Source organism: Zootoca vivipara, chromosome 10 (genome assembly GCF_965207765.1).
Source record: "Zootoca vivipara chromosome 10, rZooViv2.hap1.1, whole genome shotgun sequence".
In the NCBI taxonomy this organism is placed as follows: domain Eukaryota; kingdom Metazoa; phylum Chordata; class Lepidosauria; order Squamata; family Lacertidae; genus Zootoca; species Zootoca vivipara.
The window spans coordinates 6,803,541-6,822,595 of NC_142593.1; the positions used below are offsets into that span (position 1 = coordinate 6,803,541).

The window sequence follows — 19,055 nt, forward strand, 5'->3', positions numbered from 1 at the left end:
ATGCTCCATCCATCCACCCTTTGCATTCATTTCTCCTGAACTGAATTACTGAAAAGGACTGCACTTGGGGTGGGAGAGAGAGAGAGACAAGCAGAATTTTGATTAAGGGAGTTTCTGCTATTCTGAAAGGACTAGATTGGGGACAAAAAGATGTTCTAGCAGCAGTAATTCTCAAGCATTAACAAGAGACAGTGTTTGGACGGACAGTGTACAGTTACCACAGCAACAGCTCCATCACAGAAAACAGCTGCTACTCCGCAGAGATGAAAAAACATGAGTTCACTATGCCATCTTCCCCAACTAAGGCTGCATTCAGACAGCACTTCATTCATTCTCCCTGGTGTTTCCTCACCTGAAGTTTGATGCCTTTCATGTGATCTTTCACACAAAGTAAAATCCCCATCTGGAAATCTAGCCGGATCTAGTCAGAGTTTTAGTGCTCATTTCTATGCTGTTTCCAGGAAAAAAAATATCCTTTTGCCACCCTGGAAACCCATCACATCGGAAGGGTTTTATTCACATAATCAGATTCTGCATGGCACCTTGGCATACCGTGCAGTAATCATAGGGGGATGGAAGCCCCCAAGCCTGGAAAGGGAGGGGGAGTAGTGACATATCCAATGACATTTGCTGCTGTGTCACACCACACCCACTAGTGTGAACGAAATCTAACATGACGTGGTGGTATATCAAGCAAAAAGCCACAGTTAAGAAACATTGAAAATTGGGGCAGAAATGCTAGTACCTGTAAAACCCATGCAATAAACCCCATGTTTGAATGCAACCCAAATGTGTCAGGATTTGTGGGTTTATAGCATGTTCCCTCTTTCTCGCTTACACACACACACACACACACAAGCGTACACCCTTCAATTTTTCCTCCCAAGTTGGTAATTTCATTTTCAGTTCTGTGAGAGATTTTCAGACCACCGGGGATTTTTTACAGCATGAATACAGCTATATCTGGTACATAGCTTTGACATAGCTGTTCCTCGCAAAATAGTTCCATTTGGCAACACAGACTGCGCCAAGAGGCTCGATACTTGGGTGCAATGTTTCTGAGGAGGAAAGGTCACCATGTTGTTGAATGTAACAGTAAGTAAAAATATATATGGCCGAAGAAGACAACTTGAAAGACATCTTGCCACCATGCAAGTACCTGCCGACTTAGGCTCCCGGGTTACCTATGGCATAAGAAATTGCAGAAGGAAATAGTGCAACACACAATAACCTTGTTGTGTGATTCCTCCCAAAACAAAAGAAAGTAGTTGCCAAGTTTCTGAAAGTGTGTGCTGTGTATTTTTCTTAATTTTCTTTGACTCTTTCCTCATAGGCGCTAAAAGATGCTAGCGATAATGCCCGCAAAGACTTCCACCGGGAGGCAGAACTTTTAACTAACTTACAGCATGAACACATTGTGAAGTTTTACGGGGTATGTGTGGAAGGAGATCCTCTCATCATGGTCTTTGAATACATGAAGCATGGAGATCTTAACAAGTTCCTCAGGTAAATTCATAAAGAAACGTCTGCTAATTATGTACAATAGTGGAAATAGCTTTTAGAGAGGTAACGTTGGGTAATAATAATAATAATAATAATAATTTAGTATTTATACCCCGCTCATCTCTCCGGGTAAACAGAAGAATAAAACACAATAATCTATTAAACATTAAAAGCCTCCCTGAACAGGGCTGCCTTCAGATGTCTTCTAAAAGTCTGGTAGTTGTTTTCCTTTTTGAAATCTGTTGGGAGGGCGTTCCACAGGGCAGGCACCACCACCGAGAAGGCCCTCTGCCTAGTTCCCTGCAACTTAGCTTCTCGCAACAAGGGAACCGCCAGAAGGCCCTCGGTGCTGGACCTCAGTGTCCGGGCAGAATGATGGAGGTGGAGACGCTCCTTCAGGTATACTGGACCGAGGGAATTTAGGGCTTTAACAGTCAGCACCAACACTTTGAATTGTGCTTGGAAACGTACTGGGAGCCAATGTAGATCTTTCAAGACCAGTGTTATGTGGTCTCGGCAGCCGCTCCCAGTCACCAGTCTAGCTGCAGTCTGTTGCAGCAAAAAACAAAAAAAAACCACCACCACCACAACAACAGCAGCAGCATTTTAGCACCTTAAGGACTAATACATGCATTCCAACACAAGTTTTTTGTGGATTAGAGTCTATCAGGTGTCCAACAGTGTTGGCCAATAATGAGAATATAGCCCAGATATTTCATAGCTTGCATTTTGATGGGTTTTGGTTAGTGCCACCAAAAGTCATGGCTTAAGTTACTATTTCAGTGGGTCTATGCTGAGTAAGACTTAGTCACATACAACCCTTAGCTTCCAATACTATACATTCTTACCAGGGAGTAATTCCCATTTAACACCATGGGGATTACTCACACATATACATTATAAAATGGCACACATCTCAGGCTAAGGCTGGGAGAAGCTTCCAGTGCACAAAAGGTAGGATTTAGACCCAGAAATGGGGAACATATGACTCATGAAAATTCTGCAAACCATGGGAAAGAGAAGAAGTATGTAAAAAAAACTGGTGCTGAAACTATCCAGTCGACTTTAGGAAAGTTGATGTCAAGTGCTGTGAGAGATCATAGGAAATGAGCCATATGAAAACATTTAAAAATGGGGCACATTCTCAAAATCTGGCTCTGTCCTCCAATCCTGTGTTCCAAAACTATCCAGCCTGAGCTTATAGGATCATCTAAGAGTGTATTGCATGGACCACATGATCTGGCACAATTATTGGTCTCCTGGAGATGCCTTTTGGATGCCAAACTTTATTTTGGAATGAGGTCTTCTGTTAGGAAGGGTATTTTGGCAGTCGTATTACCTAAAGACCATACATCAACAGTAAACATTCCTCAAGATACCATTTTGAACAGAGAAATCATTTTCACTAGCTAATATTCTAATGGTGCAGTCCTACCCATGCCTGCTCAGAAGTAAGCCCTATTGAATTTCATCAGGCTTATTTCCTGGGTAAGTGGAGTTAAAATTGCAGCCTAAATTAGGGATTGCCCCCACTTCCGCTTGACTTGTCCCTAGAAAGCGTGGGTCCAAGCAGTTTTGCCTTTGTCCCACAACTTTTCCGCAGAAAACACTCTCTTTAGCACTAAAACAGGGCAAATGTCAATCCAGAGAAAACATGATTGACATTTGCTCTGATTCTGCGATAATCGGGTTTATCTGTATAGCCTTTATTAGGGCTGCCCATGTTTTATTTTAATTTTTAGATGTCTTAGATGTTTTAACTTTGTACTGAGAATTGTATCTTTTCTGACTGACGGTCGAATAAAGAATGATGATGATGATTCAGCGATAAACAGCAAATTTTCCTGAGGGCAAGTTGTGGGGCAAGTGGCAATGTGGACGAGCCCTTAGTTTTGTCCATTTAATTTCAGCTTCCCTGTCAACCTTCATTATCTGTGCAGGTGGTTGTCTGCTTTTTGTTCTTGTACTTACATATATAAATGCAATAGTGTCAAGTTGCAGTCAACCACCTTTGGAAAATTTAGGAGGCTGAAACTCTAGTGCATGTTTCTGCACACAAGTAACATTTCTTAAAGTGGATCTAACCCATCCTCCTAGCGTGACACTTTATTACCGGTAGTAGGATAGAGGGAGAAGCAATGTTTAAGGAGGAAAGAGAAGATATAAGGCCTTGTTGATATCTTGCATCCAAGGGTCCCCGGAAAGCTAGAGAAGGCCTTGTGTTAATGTGACCTGCAATTATGTCAACAGAAATCAGAGTCCCAGATGACATCTAAGTCTATGTGTGTACTGTTTGTACCACATGAAGGGACTGCATGGTTTCAGGCACGTCCAACAGGTAGATCGTGATCTACCAGTAGATCACTGGATGTCTGTGGTAGATCACTGCTAGGTCACTGGCACCCTAAAAAAGCTCACCCAAAATTTTCCTCCTCCCTAAAAAAAAAGCTGAACAACTATGATCTGAAGCCCTAAACAAAAATGGGCCTTCCTCCCTCCTAAAAGAAGCTCAACAAGTTTGACCTAAACCCCCAAAAACAGGGCTTCCCTTCCTTAAAAAAACTCAACAGCTTTGACCTGAACCCCCCAAAAGGGGGTAGATCACTCCCAGTTTTAAACTCTGTGAGTAGATCAGAGTCTCTTGGGAGGTGGCTACCCCTGATTTACAGTATACAGATGCAGGAGGAGGGGCAGACTGGAACACCACTGCTTTTTATAAACATCACTGTGTCTATCAAAGCTACAGCCCCCTTTCTTATTCACTTCCTTTTAGGTAGATCACTCCCAGTTTTTAACTCTGTGAGTAGATCACAGTCTCTTGGGAGTTGGCCATCCCTGGTTTAGTGAATGTACATAGGTTGAGTAGCAGAACTTGCTGCTGTGATCCTGTTTCTTCCCCTTCGTAAGTCCGTTGTATACACAACTGGCATCTAATGGATGCTTATACCTTTAAGGCATATTTGAAGCACCTTGTTTCCCTCAAAGCATTCGGGGCCCTGTAGTTTACCACTCACAGAGCTACCATTCCCAGCAGCGCTCAACAAACTGCAGTGCCCAGATTGCTTAGAGCAGGCATCCCCAAACTCAGCCCTTCAGGTGTTTTGGGACTACAATTCCCATCATCCCTGACCACTGGTCCTGTTAGCTAGGGATCATGGGAGTTGTAGTCCCAAAACATCCCAAGTTTTGGGATGCCTGGCTTAGAGGGAAAGAAGGTGCTTTGAATGTGCATGATTAAAGGCATGATTTAGCCAACAGAGTTCTTGATGTGAGATACCATTAGCATGCCCATACTGCTTTGCTTTGGAGAGAGAAAGGCTGCCTAAATTGCAGTCACTGGGATACAGGCAGCCTGTGTTTAACAGCGCAGCCATTTCATCCCAAAAAGGCATGTGCCATTTCCACAGGGAGAATACCTTACTGGCAGCCTGGCTTGACACATGTTTACTTGGAAGTAAATCCCACTGTAGGCTTTACTCCCAAACAAAGGTGCACTGCAGTTGGAGAGGGAGGGGAGAGAGGGCCATGCTATCAATAGACCGATAGTGCCCGATGATGTGGGCTGGGTGAGCAGCGCAAGGCAGCTTCCCACAATTGAATGCAAACATTAAAAATTCATAATAATGGCACCCGTTTAATAGCATCTGAAGCACTCATTCATTTAGATTTTCTGGTGCCATGTGGTGTTCCGTCTCTTGAGTCTCTTGATTTGGGCAACACACGGTCTTTCTTTTGCCCTCTTCCTCTCTGCCTTCAATTGTTAGTTATTTCTCAAGTTTAGAATGCGGAATTGCTCTTGAACTTGTGCTTAAGTCTGGCACTCTTCTGCCATTTGACGCGGCTTAATAAAAGGCTGCTGGCTGATCTTGATGCAAAGGAACATTTATTTCTTACCCTGCAGCGCCCCCCGTGGCCACCAAGAAAAAGTAAACTCTCTAAGTCCTTCACAGTGCTGGCTTCCTGCAGTACTGTACAGGGCCAAATTGCAGGCCAGGATCTGAAGGTCAGGAAGCCTTCCTGTGTGTAGCATTTAGGCTGAGGAAGCCTAAGCAAACAACAAAATGATATGTGGCAGTCACACACAGCTGTGTGTCTGTTATAGATATAAATTGGACAAAAATGAAAAAGAAGAGCCAGTCATTTCTATTTTTTTATTTTTTACAAATCAAATTTAGATGGAAATAATTCTGATGGATGATAGTCAAATATTATTAACAAGGACTTAACTATGTATGATATGTACCATGACTGCTTCACAGTTTGTTTTTCTGCCAATGTTAAAGGCTGCCCACACAGCTTTGAGGAAGAGTTGAATACCGTACATGAAAAAAGGTGTCCTGTTTAAAGTCCAAATAGGACAGGGGACACTTGAAAAAAAAGGACAATCACGTTTTTCTAGGGATGGGTGACAGCCCTACATTTCAGCCACCATTTATACACAACTATGCACTTAATATGGGAATTAGGAATTAAAAAGGGACCTATATCAGATCTGCGGTGTAATCATAAGGCCTGTGTGAGTTTTCTCACATGAAATGCTGCTATAGTTAATTTGCGACATTCCAGTCTGTGAAACAATGGTGCAGCTGTGCATCTCTTTAGGGTCTGAGCGCCCAGCCACACACCCTTCATATCCTCATGTGGGCATGTGAGGGCCACTCGAAAGCATGCGCTGGTCTCCTCAAGCCCATGTCAAGCCAACCTTGGGCTTCCACCACCTGCAACAAGGATTTTGCTGTTGCTTCCCTCAAAATCTCCTTGCTCGTTTTCAAACTCAGCTTTTATTTTATTTTTGAAATGTCTCCCATGATTGTGGAAGAAAGCTTTTGAACATGAATAAAGCAATCTGCTCCACAGCTCAGCAAGCAAAATGATACAGTAAAGCCTCCAGTGTTAGGAGGCGAGATTTTGACAGTACAAGTCATCGTGTCCCACCCTGTGGGTTTCTCCTTTTGCCATTATCACCAGCAATATGCTGTGACTTTCTTTCTTTTTGTTTCCCTCTCTTTTTCACCCTCTTCTACTCCAGTTCCTTATTTGTTTATTCATGTGTTGGTTTAAAAATCCATGTCGTTCTACAGGCACAAAAAACAGAAATGAATGTATGCGAATTTGTGTAATTGGGAGACCTCATTCCAGTCACTGCATCTGTATTTTTTTTGCTCTCTGTTTTAAATCAAATCAAATCAAACTTTATTTGCGTAGCCGACAGGCCATAGCATCAAAAGGACAAACACTAACAAAAATACATTACATATATGGTTACCAATAAAACCTATTAAACCTATTAAAACCCAAGGTAAAAGCTGGGTTATCATTCATCGATGTCCCTCTGTCCCATGGGCGGCGACCTTCTCTCTGGTAGATTGTTCCGGGCCAGTTAAGTGTAGGGCCCAGCCAAATTGAAAGATTGTGAATATGGCCTCAGGGGGGATGGTCAGGACAAGGAGAAAGATAATAATAACCAAATAAGCGGGGGGTAATAAATAAAAATATGTTAATAATCTCATTCCTTAAAATTTAACATACATAAAGTGATAATAATAATACTGATAAAATCCTAGACGGGGAATCCGGGTGCCTACACTGCTATCATTCAAATAGCGGCTCTCAGTCTCATTGCTCTCTCAATAAATCTGGCAACCTTCTCTGTTATCGAGCTGTTCTGGTCGGCTAGGAGTGAAAACAATTGGGCTTCACATGAGCGGCCCGGGATGGCAGATAGGATCGACGTGATGGTCTCATCCCTCAGGTCTTTATATAGGGAGCAAGACAAGACAATCATTTATGACAGATTGTTAAACTCTCCCCCTAGATATGTATCTTCAGATATGTATTCTGTGTTCTAAGGGCTGAAGGCTGTCATTTGCCTTCATGTCAGATTGCACAAGTCCGAAGTGAGAAGGGACTAGGATGAGTGCACTCCATCCCAATCTTTCTTTGTAACTTTTGTCTTGGGTCTTATGAATCAGTGGGACAGAAGAGGAGCAAAGTTATCCAGCCCATCCCCCCCCCCGGTCACTAGTGCAATAACTATTCAGAAAGACGATAGCTCAGAGCCAGCAGGAACACTCGCCTAGCGCCATTTGCGTTGTCACTGGTGTAAAACCATTCTGCTACTGATGTTCTCACAGAGATACCATAGTTCCACAGTTTGTAGTGAGGATTATGCCCTGATTATGAGCAGCAGACTATTTTACCTGAAAGGATGCTTGTGTTTCAAAGTCTCTCTCTGGGACTAATGAAAGAATGCACTCCCAACAATTTGCTTTCTTTGTACTGGAATGTATGTTGTAATCTATGCCCACTGTCCTATAGCTGGCAGAGGTGGCAGGCATTGTAAGAGCTTGTCCAAAGGGATGTGCAATGAGCAAAACAAGACAGTTCACATATATTAATGTGTTGTCTGCTAATAACTTGAGCAATACCCTTCTTTATTTTACTTTGGTTATTAAGAGTCCATTTGCAGAGCTTAAATGGCATCTCCCACTATAGAGCTTTGGAGGGTAATACTGAGCATTGATTACAATAGTTTCATATTATATTCAGCTTTCCTCCATGGAGCCCAAGGCAGAATATGTAGGCTTTCTATGTGTTCTGCTAAGTCTTGGCCAACTAAGAATAGCAGAGACCAGCAAGTCCCTTTCATTTGTAGAGACAAGGGCTCATCCACACTCACCCTTTGCCCCTCACTTTCTAGGCATGTGCTCGCGCTTTCCCAGCCATGTCCAAGTGCTTTGTTTTTTGCCCTGCCTCTTTCCCCAAGAAAACCTGCTCTTTACTGCTGGATTGGAGCAAACAGCAATTCAGGCTTTCCACAGATTGCTATTTGCTCCAGTTCAGCAGTAAAGAGTGGGCTTTTGCAGGGAAAGTCAGGACCTGTGCCTAGACATGCAGAGCAAAGCTAAGTGTGGATGAGCCTGAGGTCTGTAAATCCAGGCCTTGATGTTTTCAAGCATCATACAATTGAGATTCTTAGCCTGGAGAAGGACTGTTGTTATAGGAGATATAAACTCAATAAGCACTTTGCCTGCTCTTCAAAGCAGATGGTCCTTAAAGAGATTGGGGCTTGTGGATCTTCATCTCCCATATGGATCTTTCCTTGTGTGGGCATGTTTTAAACTTAAAAGAAATGAATCAATGGATCTGCTTACACTCTCCTGTGTTCCATACAGGGCACATGGACCTGATGCAGCTCTGATGGCTGAAGGGAGTCATCTAACTGAGCTAACCCAGTCACAGATGTTACATATTGCCCAGCAGATTGCAGCTGGCATGGTTTACTTGGCATCACAGCATTTTGTGCATCGTGACCTCGCCACTCGGAATTGCCTGGTTGGTGAAAACTTACTGGTGAAGATAGGAGACTTTGGAATGTCAAGAGATGTGTATAGCACAGATTACTACAGGGTAAGTGATTTGTTGTTTTTAATAACTTTGGCTTCAGTCTGCCACCTTGTTGCAGCTATTGAAGCCAGTAGTTGTGCTATTATTTTTTAGAGGTTGTGTCATTTTATGGACCTTACTGATTATTTTTATCTTACTTAATTTTGTTCTAAACTGCCATGTGGCTTGTGCAAAGAGTGGTACAGAAAACATTATTAAATCTACAAAGCAGAAAATGTTAGTAGAGTTGAGTTTTAAGTGTCAAGGATGGACCCTCTAGGAAATATATCCTGCTGAGTGTTCCAGTGGGTATAGTATTTGACTTTTATCTGGGAGACCTGGATTAAAATCCCTACCCGGTCATAATTCAATTGAGGGCCAGAGGGCAATTCATTAACTGTTAGGCTGATCTTTCACTCTGCAAAACTGAAATATTATACATCTTGTATAATATACACTTTATGGCTGCCACTTGCATACTTCGGGCCAGTTGCACCAGCAGGAGCACAACAGGGCTTTCCCCACTCCTTTTGCCCAGGCCCCACAAAACTTGCTCAAGGGGGGGGGGGGTCAGGAGAATCCCAGATCAGCACACCAAGGGGGGAGAGGGGAATTGGTTCCTTTGTTCCATAATAGTGCAATGTTACATTCATCCTTTGGCTTTTTAAATAAACCGAGACAATTTTCAGTGGTGATTTCTAGCTATGTATGATATCCAAAAATGCAGTTCTATAGTCACAGAGAATATAACATGCTGACCACCAGATGTTGGGAAGAAAAATAGTCAGCTCCACATATTGCCAGCTTGTCTTGCGTTATGAATTTCCTGGCTGGCCAAAGTCTCAGACTAGCATTCTACTGGAAAATGCCTTCTGCATTTTTTCCATGAATATTCTGCAGCCATTAATGAGAAATGAAATTGCATTCCAAAATTTTCAAAGGGGAAAGAAAAATTAAGTAAGATTCTCATGGGTGAGGTGCAAGATTTTTGTTGCACTTACTTTTGAGATGATCCAAGGTTCTTGTGAGTGTCTTTTCTTTCATTCTACAAGTCATCTCTCCAGTGATCTGCCTTCTTTAGTCTTCCCAAGCGCCTGCCCTGAAAACCCAATGATGTCATTGCTGGACTCTTTCTAAGCAGGGTCACCCAGGGAGGCTGCCTCCCCTGCTCCTGCCAGATGTTCATTTGTGAAAAGAGTAATCTTTTTACTTATAAAGAAATCAGTGTGGATTTTTTTTAAGGTAAAAGGGAGCACCTCTTTTAAAAAACAAAACCAGTGAAGAAGAAGAGTTTGGATTTGATATCCCGCTTTATCACTACCCGAAGGAGTCTCAAAGCGGCTAACAATCTCCTTTCCCCTCCTCCCCCACAATAAACACCCTGTGAGGTGGGTGGGGCTGAGAGACTTCAGAGAAGTGTGACTAGCCCAAGGTCACCCAGCAGCTGCATGTGGAAGAGCGGAGATGCGAACCTGGTTCCCTAGATTACGAGTCTACTGCTCTTAACCACTACACCACACTGGCTCTCAGGCTCTCAGTGGTCAGCCTCCCTGGTGCCCTACCTTTCAATTAAAGCCCAGGGGGAGACATTCCTGCCATGAGACTTTTTAAGATCAGGAAACAGCACACTCAATGAAATTATAAAGAAATTCTAAAACTCCCTGTGAATGAGGCAGGTAAAGGTAAAGCCAGGTTTCTCTTTTTCAAAAGAAAACTTTTGAGAAACAGCTTTTGGCACATTATTTCCTCAGTGAAGATACTGCCCTACTGAACTCTGATTCTGATCCAACATGCTAGCTGTGAGTTGATAAATATTAGAAATGAAATAGCTGTTTGGCTAATCTTTTCTTTTATTCCTGCTCACGAGTAGCTTACAAGTTTCTTCTGAGACCTGAGAGCTCGCTTGACATGAATCAGGGAAAAGCATTTCTCAATGAACGCTGACTGGCCAGTTTGATCTGCCACGTCATTTCAATGATAACACAACCACCATATCTGTTCTTAAGCCTGAGAGAGACCAGATCTTACTGCAAAGAAGTTTAAAAACCATGCATCACAACTGATCTATTAATGGGTTGCATGTTGCTGCCATCTCACAATGCCTACCTTCCGGTGGTGACATAAACATGTTCCCATGCATTTGTGTTTGATTTGTGAACTCCCTGCAGAGCAACAAACATTCAGTCATTGCTTATGGATCAATTTGTTTATCAGCATACAAAGGACTTCACCAAAGATAAAAGCTTCAGTGCTAAACTGATTATTTATTGCTGTCTTTGTTGCTAACTTCTTTTAATGAGGCAAGTGGCTGTGGTTATTGTAAAGCAACAAGTCATGGGCTGACAGCATTTGGTTTTGATCACGTGTAAATAAAGAGTCATGCTCACGTGGTCAGGGTTTAGCCACCTCTGCCAGCTCATTCTTCGCTTAGTGGCCTGATTCTGTGAGAGGACAGAACCTATTTTGAGCAGTTCGATTGTCTGCAGACATCCTGCTTCAAAAGTGAATTGTTACATATGGCTTAGTGGCAAGGCAGAGGAAGCTGCAGCACCACACAAGGACAGTATTTATTTTCATACAACTGTTTTAATTAAGAGCCGAAGAAGAACACTCTTATTTTGGTTTGCATTGTCTGTTGCTTCCTCCAGTGATCCATACTTTGCAATTAGTAAACATCTGAACTAGATTTCTGTCACATGTTGTCTTCCCAAGCTTTAGCCTTCCGAGCTAGTACATTGTTTCACTGCGAAAATGACATCACATCACACAAGCGAACATGACTTTCACATGCAGTTTTAAGACTTTAGGACAGGAAAGGGCTGCCACTGGCCAATTTGCATCCACAAAGTTTCAGCACTTTTCGGACTTCAAGGGCAATAGCTTCAAAATAAGTCTATCTGGTAAGTTAGGGTACATCTGCACCATACTTTTTTTTTATTAAAAAAACAAACCCCTCTTATTCTACTTTAACAGAGAATCCTGGGGAAGGTAGTTTGTTAAGGATGCTGGGAATTGTACCTATACTTTTAACAAACTACAGTTCCCAAGATTCTTTGGGAGAAGCTATGACTGTTAAAATGGCAAAGGAGTGCTTTAAATGTATGGTGTGGATGTCACCTTAGAGGAAGAGAGATCACAGAGCCAGGGCCTTCTTAAGCATATCCGGTGCTGTGGTGCAATGATCCCTCCAGCGCCCGCCCCCCCTTTCCCAGAGTTGTCAACCTTTTTTTTAGGGCTGGAGGAGGCAGGCAGTGGCTGGAGGGCCGCAGCTCCTCCGGCGGGGAAGAGGCGGAGGCTGGACGCTGCACCTCCTGGCTCAGCTGCCTGCTTCGTGCTGCGGTGGCCATGGCAGGCAGCACACCAAGCGAGCGGGCCTGTGCCAAGCGAGCGAGGGCATGTGCACCGCTCTCGCTGAGTATCGGCTTAGTTTTTCCCCTTTTAGCCTTCTGGCGCCCCACAGAATTTGGTGCCTGCAGGCTAAAAGGGGAAAAACCGAGCCGACGCTCGGCAGGAACGGCGCACACACCCTCGCTCATTCAGCTCGCTCGTTCGGTGTTCCCCGGACTCTCACCTGGTGCCCTCCAGAACTTGGCACCCTGGTGCCCTGCGCCACTAGCCTCTATGGGTAAGACGGGCCTGCACAGAGCTCTTGCTTTCTATCATGGAAAAATACCCTTCCATAACAGGGTTTTCAAACTCTCTTCTGGAAAATCCTGGAACTCCTCAATGGAAATAAATAAATCAGTAGCGGCAGACTAGCTTCCCCCAAAGCCAGCTTGCCAGTCACTTCTTGTCTTCCCCAGCAGTGGACAATTGAATGCACAAGACTGTTTTAGGACACATTCTAAGGTACGTTTTCAAACTCACATGGTGATGCTCATTAGAGAGCCCTAGGACATGCCCCAGAATCCCTTGCAACTCAGAAGGGGCTCCATTATGAACATATAATGGAGTTCATAACTCCACTTTAAACATTTCTTAAATTTATATACCGCCTTTCATTTGAGGATCACAAGGTAGTTTACAATACAAAAACACAAAAATACGTAACATACAGTAGTGACAAACAAAGACAATACCCCCATATACACACAGTTTAAAAGGCCATATATATTTTTTATTTTATTTAAACATCCTCAGTGGTCAAAGCAATATAGGAAGGGTTCCTTGACGTCAAAAAGCCTTAAAATCAGAATGTTAGGTTGTTTATAGTCGATAGTGCCCACAGTGGAAGTAGGGGAGAAAAGAGAGAAGCAACACAGAACGAGATGGGTAAAATACTGCTACTTTAGTTGTCACAATTCAAGTTAATTTGGCCTAAAAAAGAAGGGTCTTGGCCTTCATCTGCCTAATTGCTGAGAGGTGGCTTCTGCACCAGCCTAGCCTGGCTGCTAGGTAAACTTTGAAAGAATGGTAGCAGACAGAGGTCCAACTCAGGCAAGTCTCTATGCCAGGCATCTCCATACTGCGGCCATCCAGATGTTTTGGACTACAATTCCCATCATCCCTGACCACTGGTCCTCTTAGCTAGGGATCATGGGAGTTGTAGGCCAAAACATCTGGAGGGCTGCAGTTTGGTGGTGCCTGCTCTTAGCCATTCTTCTGGGGTGTGGTAAGCCTTCTTTCAGTTGCTAGATTGCCCAAAGCTCCCAGGACCTCTTAGTTAGCCCTCCTTTATTGTAGTGTGTCCAAAGTTGCTCCACTCTAAGGCCCTAGTTCTCTTCTAAAGCAGAAGTGGGACAGTGACATCCTAACATTTCCCTGAACCAACATGGGAGGAAATGATTGTCTTGATAAAGACAAATAGTGATAATGATCCTATCCTGGACATGGGTAGGAAACTTGGGGTACTGAGGCTAACAACATGTCCTGTTGGTTCCTATCCATTATGATTGATGAAATCAAGGAGGGGATTGACTAGGAGTGGTAAATGCCACACTACATGAGGGAGTTATGTCCACCTCCTTGAAAGAAGTCATAGTGCAACCTCTCCTGAAGAGGTCCTCCTAGGACCAAGAGGTTTTAGGAAACTTTCACCCAGTCTCTAGTGTTCCCTTTGTGGGCAAGATGATTCAGAGGGTGGTGGCCAACCAGTGACAGGTGTGTCTGGAGGAAGCAAATTATCCAGACCTCTGGTTTTAGGTCTAGTTTTAGCACCAAGGCAGTCTTGTGTCACATTGACCAAGCTGTGAGAGAGGGACAGAGTGTGGTCCTGTTGGTTCTCCTTAATCTCTCAGTTGCTTTTGACACCGTTGATCAAGGTTTCTGGAACGACTCAGGGGGGGGGGTTTGGAGTTGGAGCCATTGGTATTACAATGGTTCTGTTCTTGCCTGCAGGACATTTAGGCCATGGGTTCCCCCAGGAGTCTATTCTGTCTCTTATGCTTTTCAACATCTATACGAAACCATTGGGAGATGTCATTCAGGCATTTGGAGCATGGTGTCTTCAGCATGCCGACAATATGCAGCTTTATCTCTCCGTTCCATTTATACCAGAAGAGGCTGCGAAACATTTGGATCAGTGCCTAGAAGCAGTGATGGGCTGGATGGGGGCCAGTAAACTGAAGCTGAATCCTGATAAAATCCCAAGTGCTGTGGGTGGGTGGTTCTCAAGTCCTGGAATTAGGTGAGTGATCTGCGGGGTGAGTTGCACTCCCCGTGAAGACACACACTCATGGCCTGGGAGTGTGCCTTGATTCAGATCTGTCACTGGAATCCCAAGTGGCCTCAGCAGCTAGGAGTTGATTTGTTTTGTTGGACAGCCATAGCTGTTTCTGAGCCGGTATAGCCTGACTGCAGTAGGCCATGCTCTAGTGACCTTGCTTTGGGGTTCCACACATATGCTCTATGTGGGGCTGCCCTTGATGACGGCCTGGAAGCTGCAGCTAGTATGGCAGACCAATTGGACCATGTGTCACTGGTCCTGAATACACGATCCTGGCTGCCAGTGAACTACCAGGCCCAATTCCAAGTGCAAGGCCCTAAACAGTGTGGGAGTGAAAACATCACCTCCTGCAATATCAACCACCAAAGGCCATATAAACAGCAGGGGTGGCCACAGCAGGCTGCCTAACTGGTGCTGACTTTCCAGCAGTGGTTCATCTCCATCCCCGTTCATGCCTTTTAGTGACATTTTAGGGTCACTTCCAGATTCAGCGTCATGCGTGCGTGCATGGTTCTCATTTGGATGTCCATAAATCGGTTGTTGCCTCTATTTAGGCAGAATTTTAAAGCAGGCCTGCTTACCCAGGTATCTGAAGTTTCTTGTGTAATAAGCAAAAATCTGCTCTTATTCCCTTATGGGGTACACAAGAGCCCTTATTGGGTTCTCCATCGGTCGGAGAATATAACAGAGGCCAACCAGAGAATTTTGAGAAGCAAAGCCTTTATTTTTGCTGTTGCAACAGGGTCCTTCCCCTCAGGCAGGAGAACAAGGAAGGCACCCAGAACAAAAGAGAACCTCCACTTTTATCAGTTTTCCCATCACCAAGAAACACCCCCAAAATACATCATTCCTACATCACCGCTACGTAATCAATACCTCACGAAAAGGGAGGGTTCAAGGTAGAAATCTGAGCACCTTTGACACCTCTCCTAGTCCTCCTCTCACCCCTCCCAGGTGTGAATTCCTAAACACAAAGAGAAATTAAAGGTAAAGGTAAAGGGACCCCTGACCATTAGGTCCAGTCGTGACCGACTCTGGGGTTGCGCGCTCATCTCACATTATTGGCCTAGGGAGCCGGCGTATAGCTTCCAGGTCATATGGCCAGCATGACAAAGCCGCTTCTGGCAAACCAGAGCAGCACATGGAAACGCCGTTTACCTTCCCGCTGTAGCGGTTCCTATTTATCTACTTGCACTTTGATGTGCTTTCAAACTGCTAGGTTGGCAGGAGCTGGGACCAAGCAACGGGAGCTCACCCCGTCACAGGGATTCGAACCGCCGACCTTCTGATCAGCAAGCCCTAGGCTCAGTGGTTTAGCCCACAGCGCCACCTGGGTCCTAAAAGTTAATCACTATCTTTTGTTCGGAGGAGTCTTCCATTGTGAATGAGATGGCTAGCAGTCTGGCACCATTGATGGGGAAATGTCCAGTTGGCAGAGCCTCCGGCTTACAGGATTATGGCTCCCAAGTTGATAGTCATATGGAAATGTGTGTGTGATTCTGGTCAGAGAGAGTCAAAAAGGTGTCAGTCAGGCCTGTCTTCCTGTGCTGCTTCAGACATGTGCCTGTACATTCATGTACATGTTTATGAACGATTATATATATATATATATATATATATATATATATATATATATATAACCTTAAAATTTACAACACTTGCATCCTTGAAATTAATTAGCTGGGAAGATATTTGAAGATTTTGCTTTTTAAAAATCTTTGTATTGTTTTTACTCTTTGCGTTGTTGTTTGGGAAGAAGGTTGGGTATAAGTATGATCAAAGCAAGACATTGATCAACTGTAAAAGACACTGGAGCATATAGTAAGCTTGTGTCTTTTTACTACTGAAACTGCCTATTTGCCACTGACTGTTGTATCAGCTGTTCATTTGCCTGATCTGTGTATCTCTTAGCTCTGCGGTGCATAGTGGAAAAGCAAGTGTTGGTTACCAATGTCTACATAACCGCCTTTATTAATGTGTTAGTAACCGGCACTCCATGACGCCTGCACTGATTTGCTGAGATATATATTAGTTTGCATCCAAAATTATTGTCTGCTGCTTGCCTGTTTACATGGCAAATAGGCCCGGCCCCTTCTGCTCTGTCAGATTGTTAATGATATTCTGCACTCTGTCGGCACAGCTATTAAGAGACGCTGCAGGGACAACTGTGGAGAGAGATAACCTTTGGATAATTGGCATGTTGTGCTGTTGCATGGTGTTAGCTACAAATGCTTTGTTTGTTTGTTTGTTTGTTTGTTTGTTTAGAGCCTCTCTGAAATCGTACAACAGATAGGCTGGGAAAGTATTTCTGTTGTCCAGTGCAGGAAACAAACATGTAAAAAAAATGATAGTTCTTTTTTAAAAGCAAGCCCACTATGTCTTAAGACATGAATGACATATAGCATTTTTTCCCTTTCTTATTCTGTGAAAGAGAAAACGGAATGATAACAAATTATAAGCATCAGATTTGGTTGGCATGCAAACCCCAGATCTTGACAAATTTGGCCTGCAGGAGAAGGGGAAAGGAATGATCCGGCTTATATATATATTTTTTTAAACATACTTTTTATTAATTTTACAAAATACAAAAAAACAAAAAAAACGGTACATACATAAACACCTTTTCCACCTCCTTCCTACCCACCCACATGGGTCCTCCCCTGCCACAGAAGTATCCCATGTATGTGAACAGCCAGAGATGGTCCATTTTATGCTTGGATTTCTGTCCTCCTCCCCCTCCCCTGACCCCAAAGCCCCCCCCCCCTGCCACCAGGGAGCTCCAGCAAACCAGGGCAGTACGCAGGAGGCCATCCATCCAACCATCTATTGTCATACCAAAAAAAGAGAAAAATAGAAATAGGAAAAAAGAGAAAAAAGAAAGGGCAAAAAAAGAGAAAAAAACAATACAAAACAGAAAATTTTTTCTTACATTCATAATTGTAAAACCATATTTTATGGGCTTCCCCTCCCCCCCCTTCCCCGGTTTTCATCCCTTTTTTATCATCTGCAACAGTTTCTTACTTTATAAAAATACACCTTTGTATCTTATACAACTTATAAATCAATTGTTAACATTTTCATCTAATATTCAAATCACTGAAAAATCAAACTCCCATTTTATCTTCCCGTGCCTAATTTTTTCTCCCTCTATAAGCCTCCATATTTTCACATTTTCCAAAATCCATTCACTTTTAAAACTATAACTATTCTCAATTTAACCTTACATCCCCGATTACCGGCTCCACCCCCCCAATCCAGCAAATTCCATAATCAGCAGACCAGTTATAAACCTGTTAATCCATCCTTATAATCACAACATCACTTTCCCTTCACCCCACCCCCTGTTTACAGTCTTTTGCCATCCAGGCCACCATACAGGACCCCTGAATTTCTTCTCTTCTCTGCATATTTTTTCCTTCTTCCCTGTGGGCGTTCTGGAGTTCCAATAATACCAATCGTGCCCCCCTCAAAGGCAGGGCACTCCATCCAACTTTTTGTAGAGTAAAGTCATCCTTTTTTTCGTGGTGTGCTTCATTTTGTGTTGAATCATCACAGTCCTCATCTTCATCTTTTCCTTCCAAATCAGTCACCATCATTGTCATTCTCACATTCATCTTTTTCAATGTCAAAAGCTTCATCTTCTAAAAAATCATATTCTGCCATCACCATCTGAAATTTTTGCTGTAACTCTTGCCGTCGTGTCTCCTCTTGACATAGCTCTATTCTTGTTTCCCACATTAAGGTCAAAACAGACCGCTGGAACTCAGGGGAACACTTTTTTGTTGACATAATTCAATCCTGCCAAGGTCAAGGAATATGATCACAGTTTATTTTCTCGACTCCATTTTAACAAGCTGGCTGCATTCTTCAAGTCTTATTAACAATAAAGTTCGAACTCACATTTCACAAACATTTAAACCAAAAAAGAAATTCCACAAAGTCCAGAAATACAAAGTGGAATAAAAATTGACTTATAAATCCTGATCAACTCACTGGGTTGTCTGGGCTGCCGGCTCCCGAGGAAAAGAAAGGTTTTTCTTAGTCTTTACCTCTTGCTGCAGGGCAGTCATAAACCACAGTCTCTCTCCCCTTTCACCCTGCATCAAAGGGGAGATTCTCTTTGATGCCTTTGAGGGATCCTTTTGAATTGCAAATCTTCTGTTTACGGCTTCGGGTTTCTATTTACTGTCTCTTTTGTTGCCGTGGGGGGGGGTGGCTTCCTCTTTTCTCCCCTCTCTCCCAGATCCAAATTGTTTTATAATCCAAATCGTGAGGTTACTTACAGTCTTTTCCAATCGTTTTATTTTCGGAAGAATCCAGCGCTCTCCGCCTTCGGCTTGAAGCTTCTCCCTGCTAGAATAACGTTGCCGCTCAAAATGGCCCCCGCGACTTCTACCCTCCTCGCTCCGGAGCTCTTATTAGAGCTAGCCGAAGAGTTGGGGAGTCCGGATTGGGGCTGTGCCGAGCAAATTTGCCCCCGGGACGTCCTTCCCGAGGTTCT

The 19,055-nt window shown here is 43.5% G+C and overlaps 1 protein-coding gene across 1 annotated transcript in view; it reads left to right on the forward strand.

The window, feature by feature from the left end:
• The window catches only part of NTRK2 (neurotrophic receptor tyrosine kinase 2), a 186,807-nt gene that overhangs the window by 148,831 nt on the left and 18,921 nt on the right, over nucleotides 1-19,055 (forward strand). Inside the window, exons 17-18 of the mRNA XM_088652691.1 lie at nucleotides 1,334-1,506; nucleotides 8,679-8,913. Coding sequence (XP_088508817.1) covers nucleotides 1,334-1,506; nucleotides 8,679-8,913 — 408 coding nt within the window. The remainder of the gene's footprint in view (nucleotides 1-1,333; nucleotides 1,507-8,678; nucleotides 8,914-19,055) is intronic.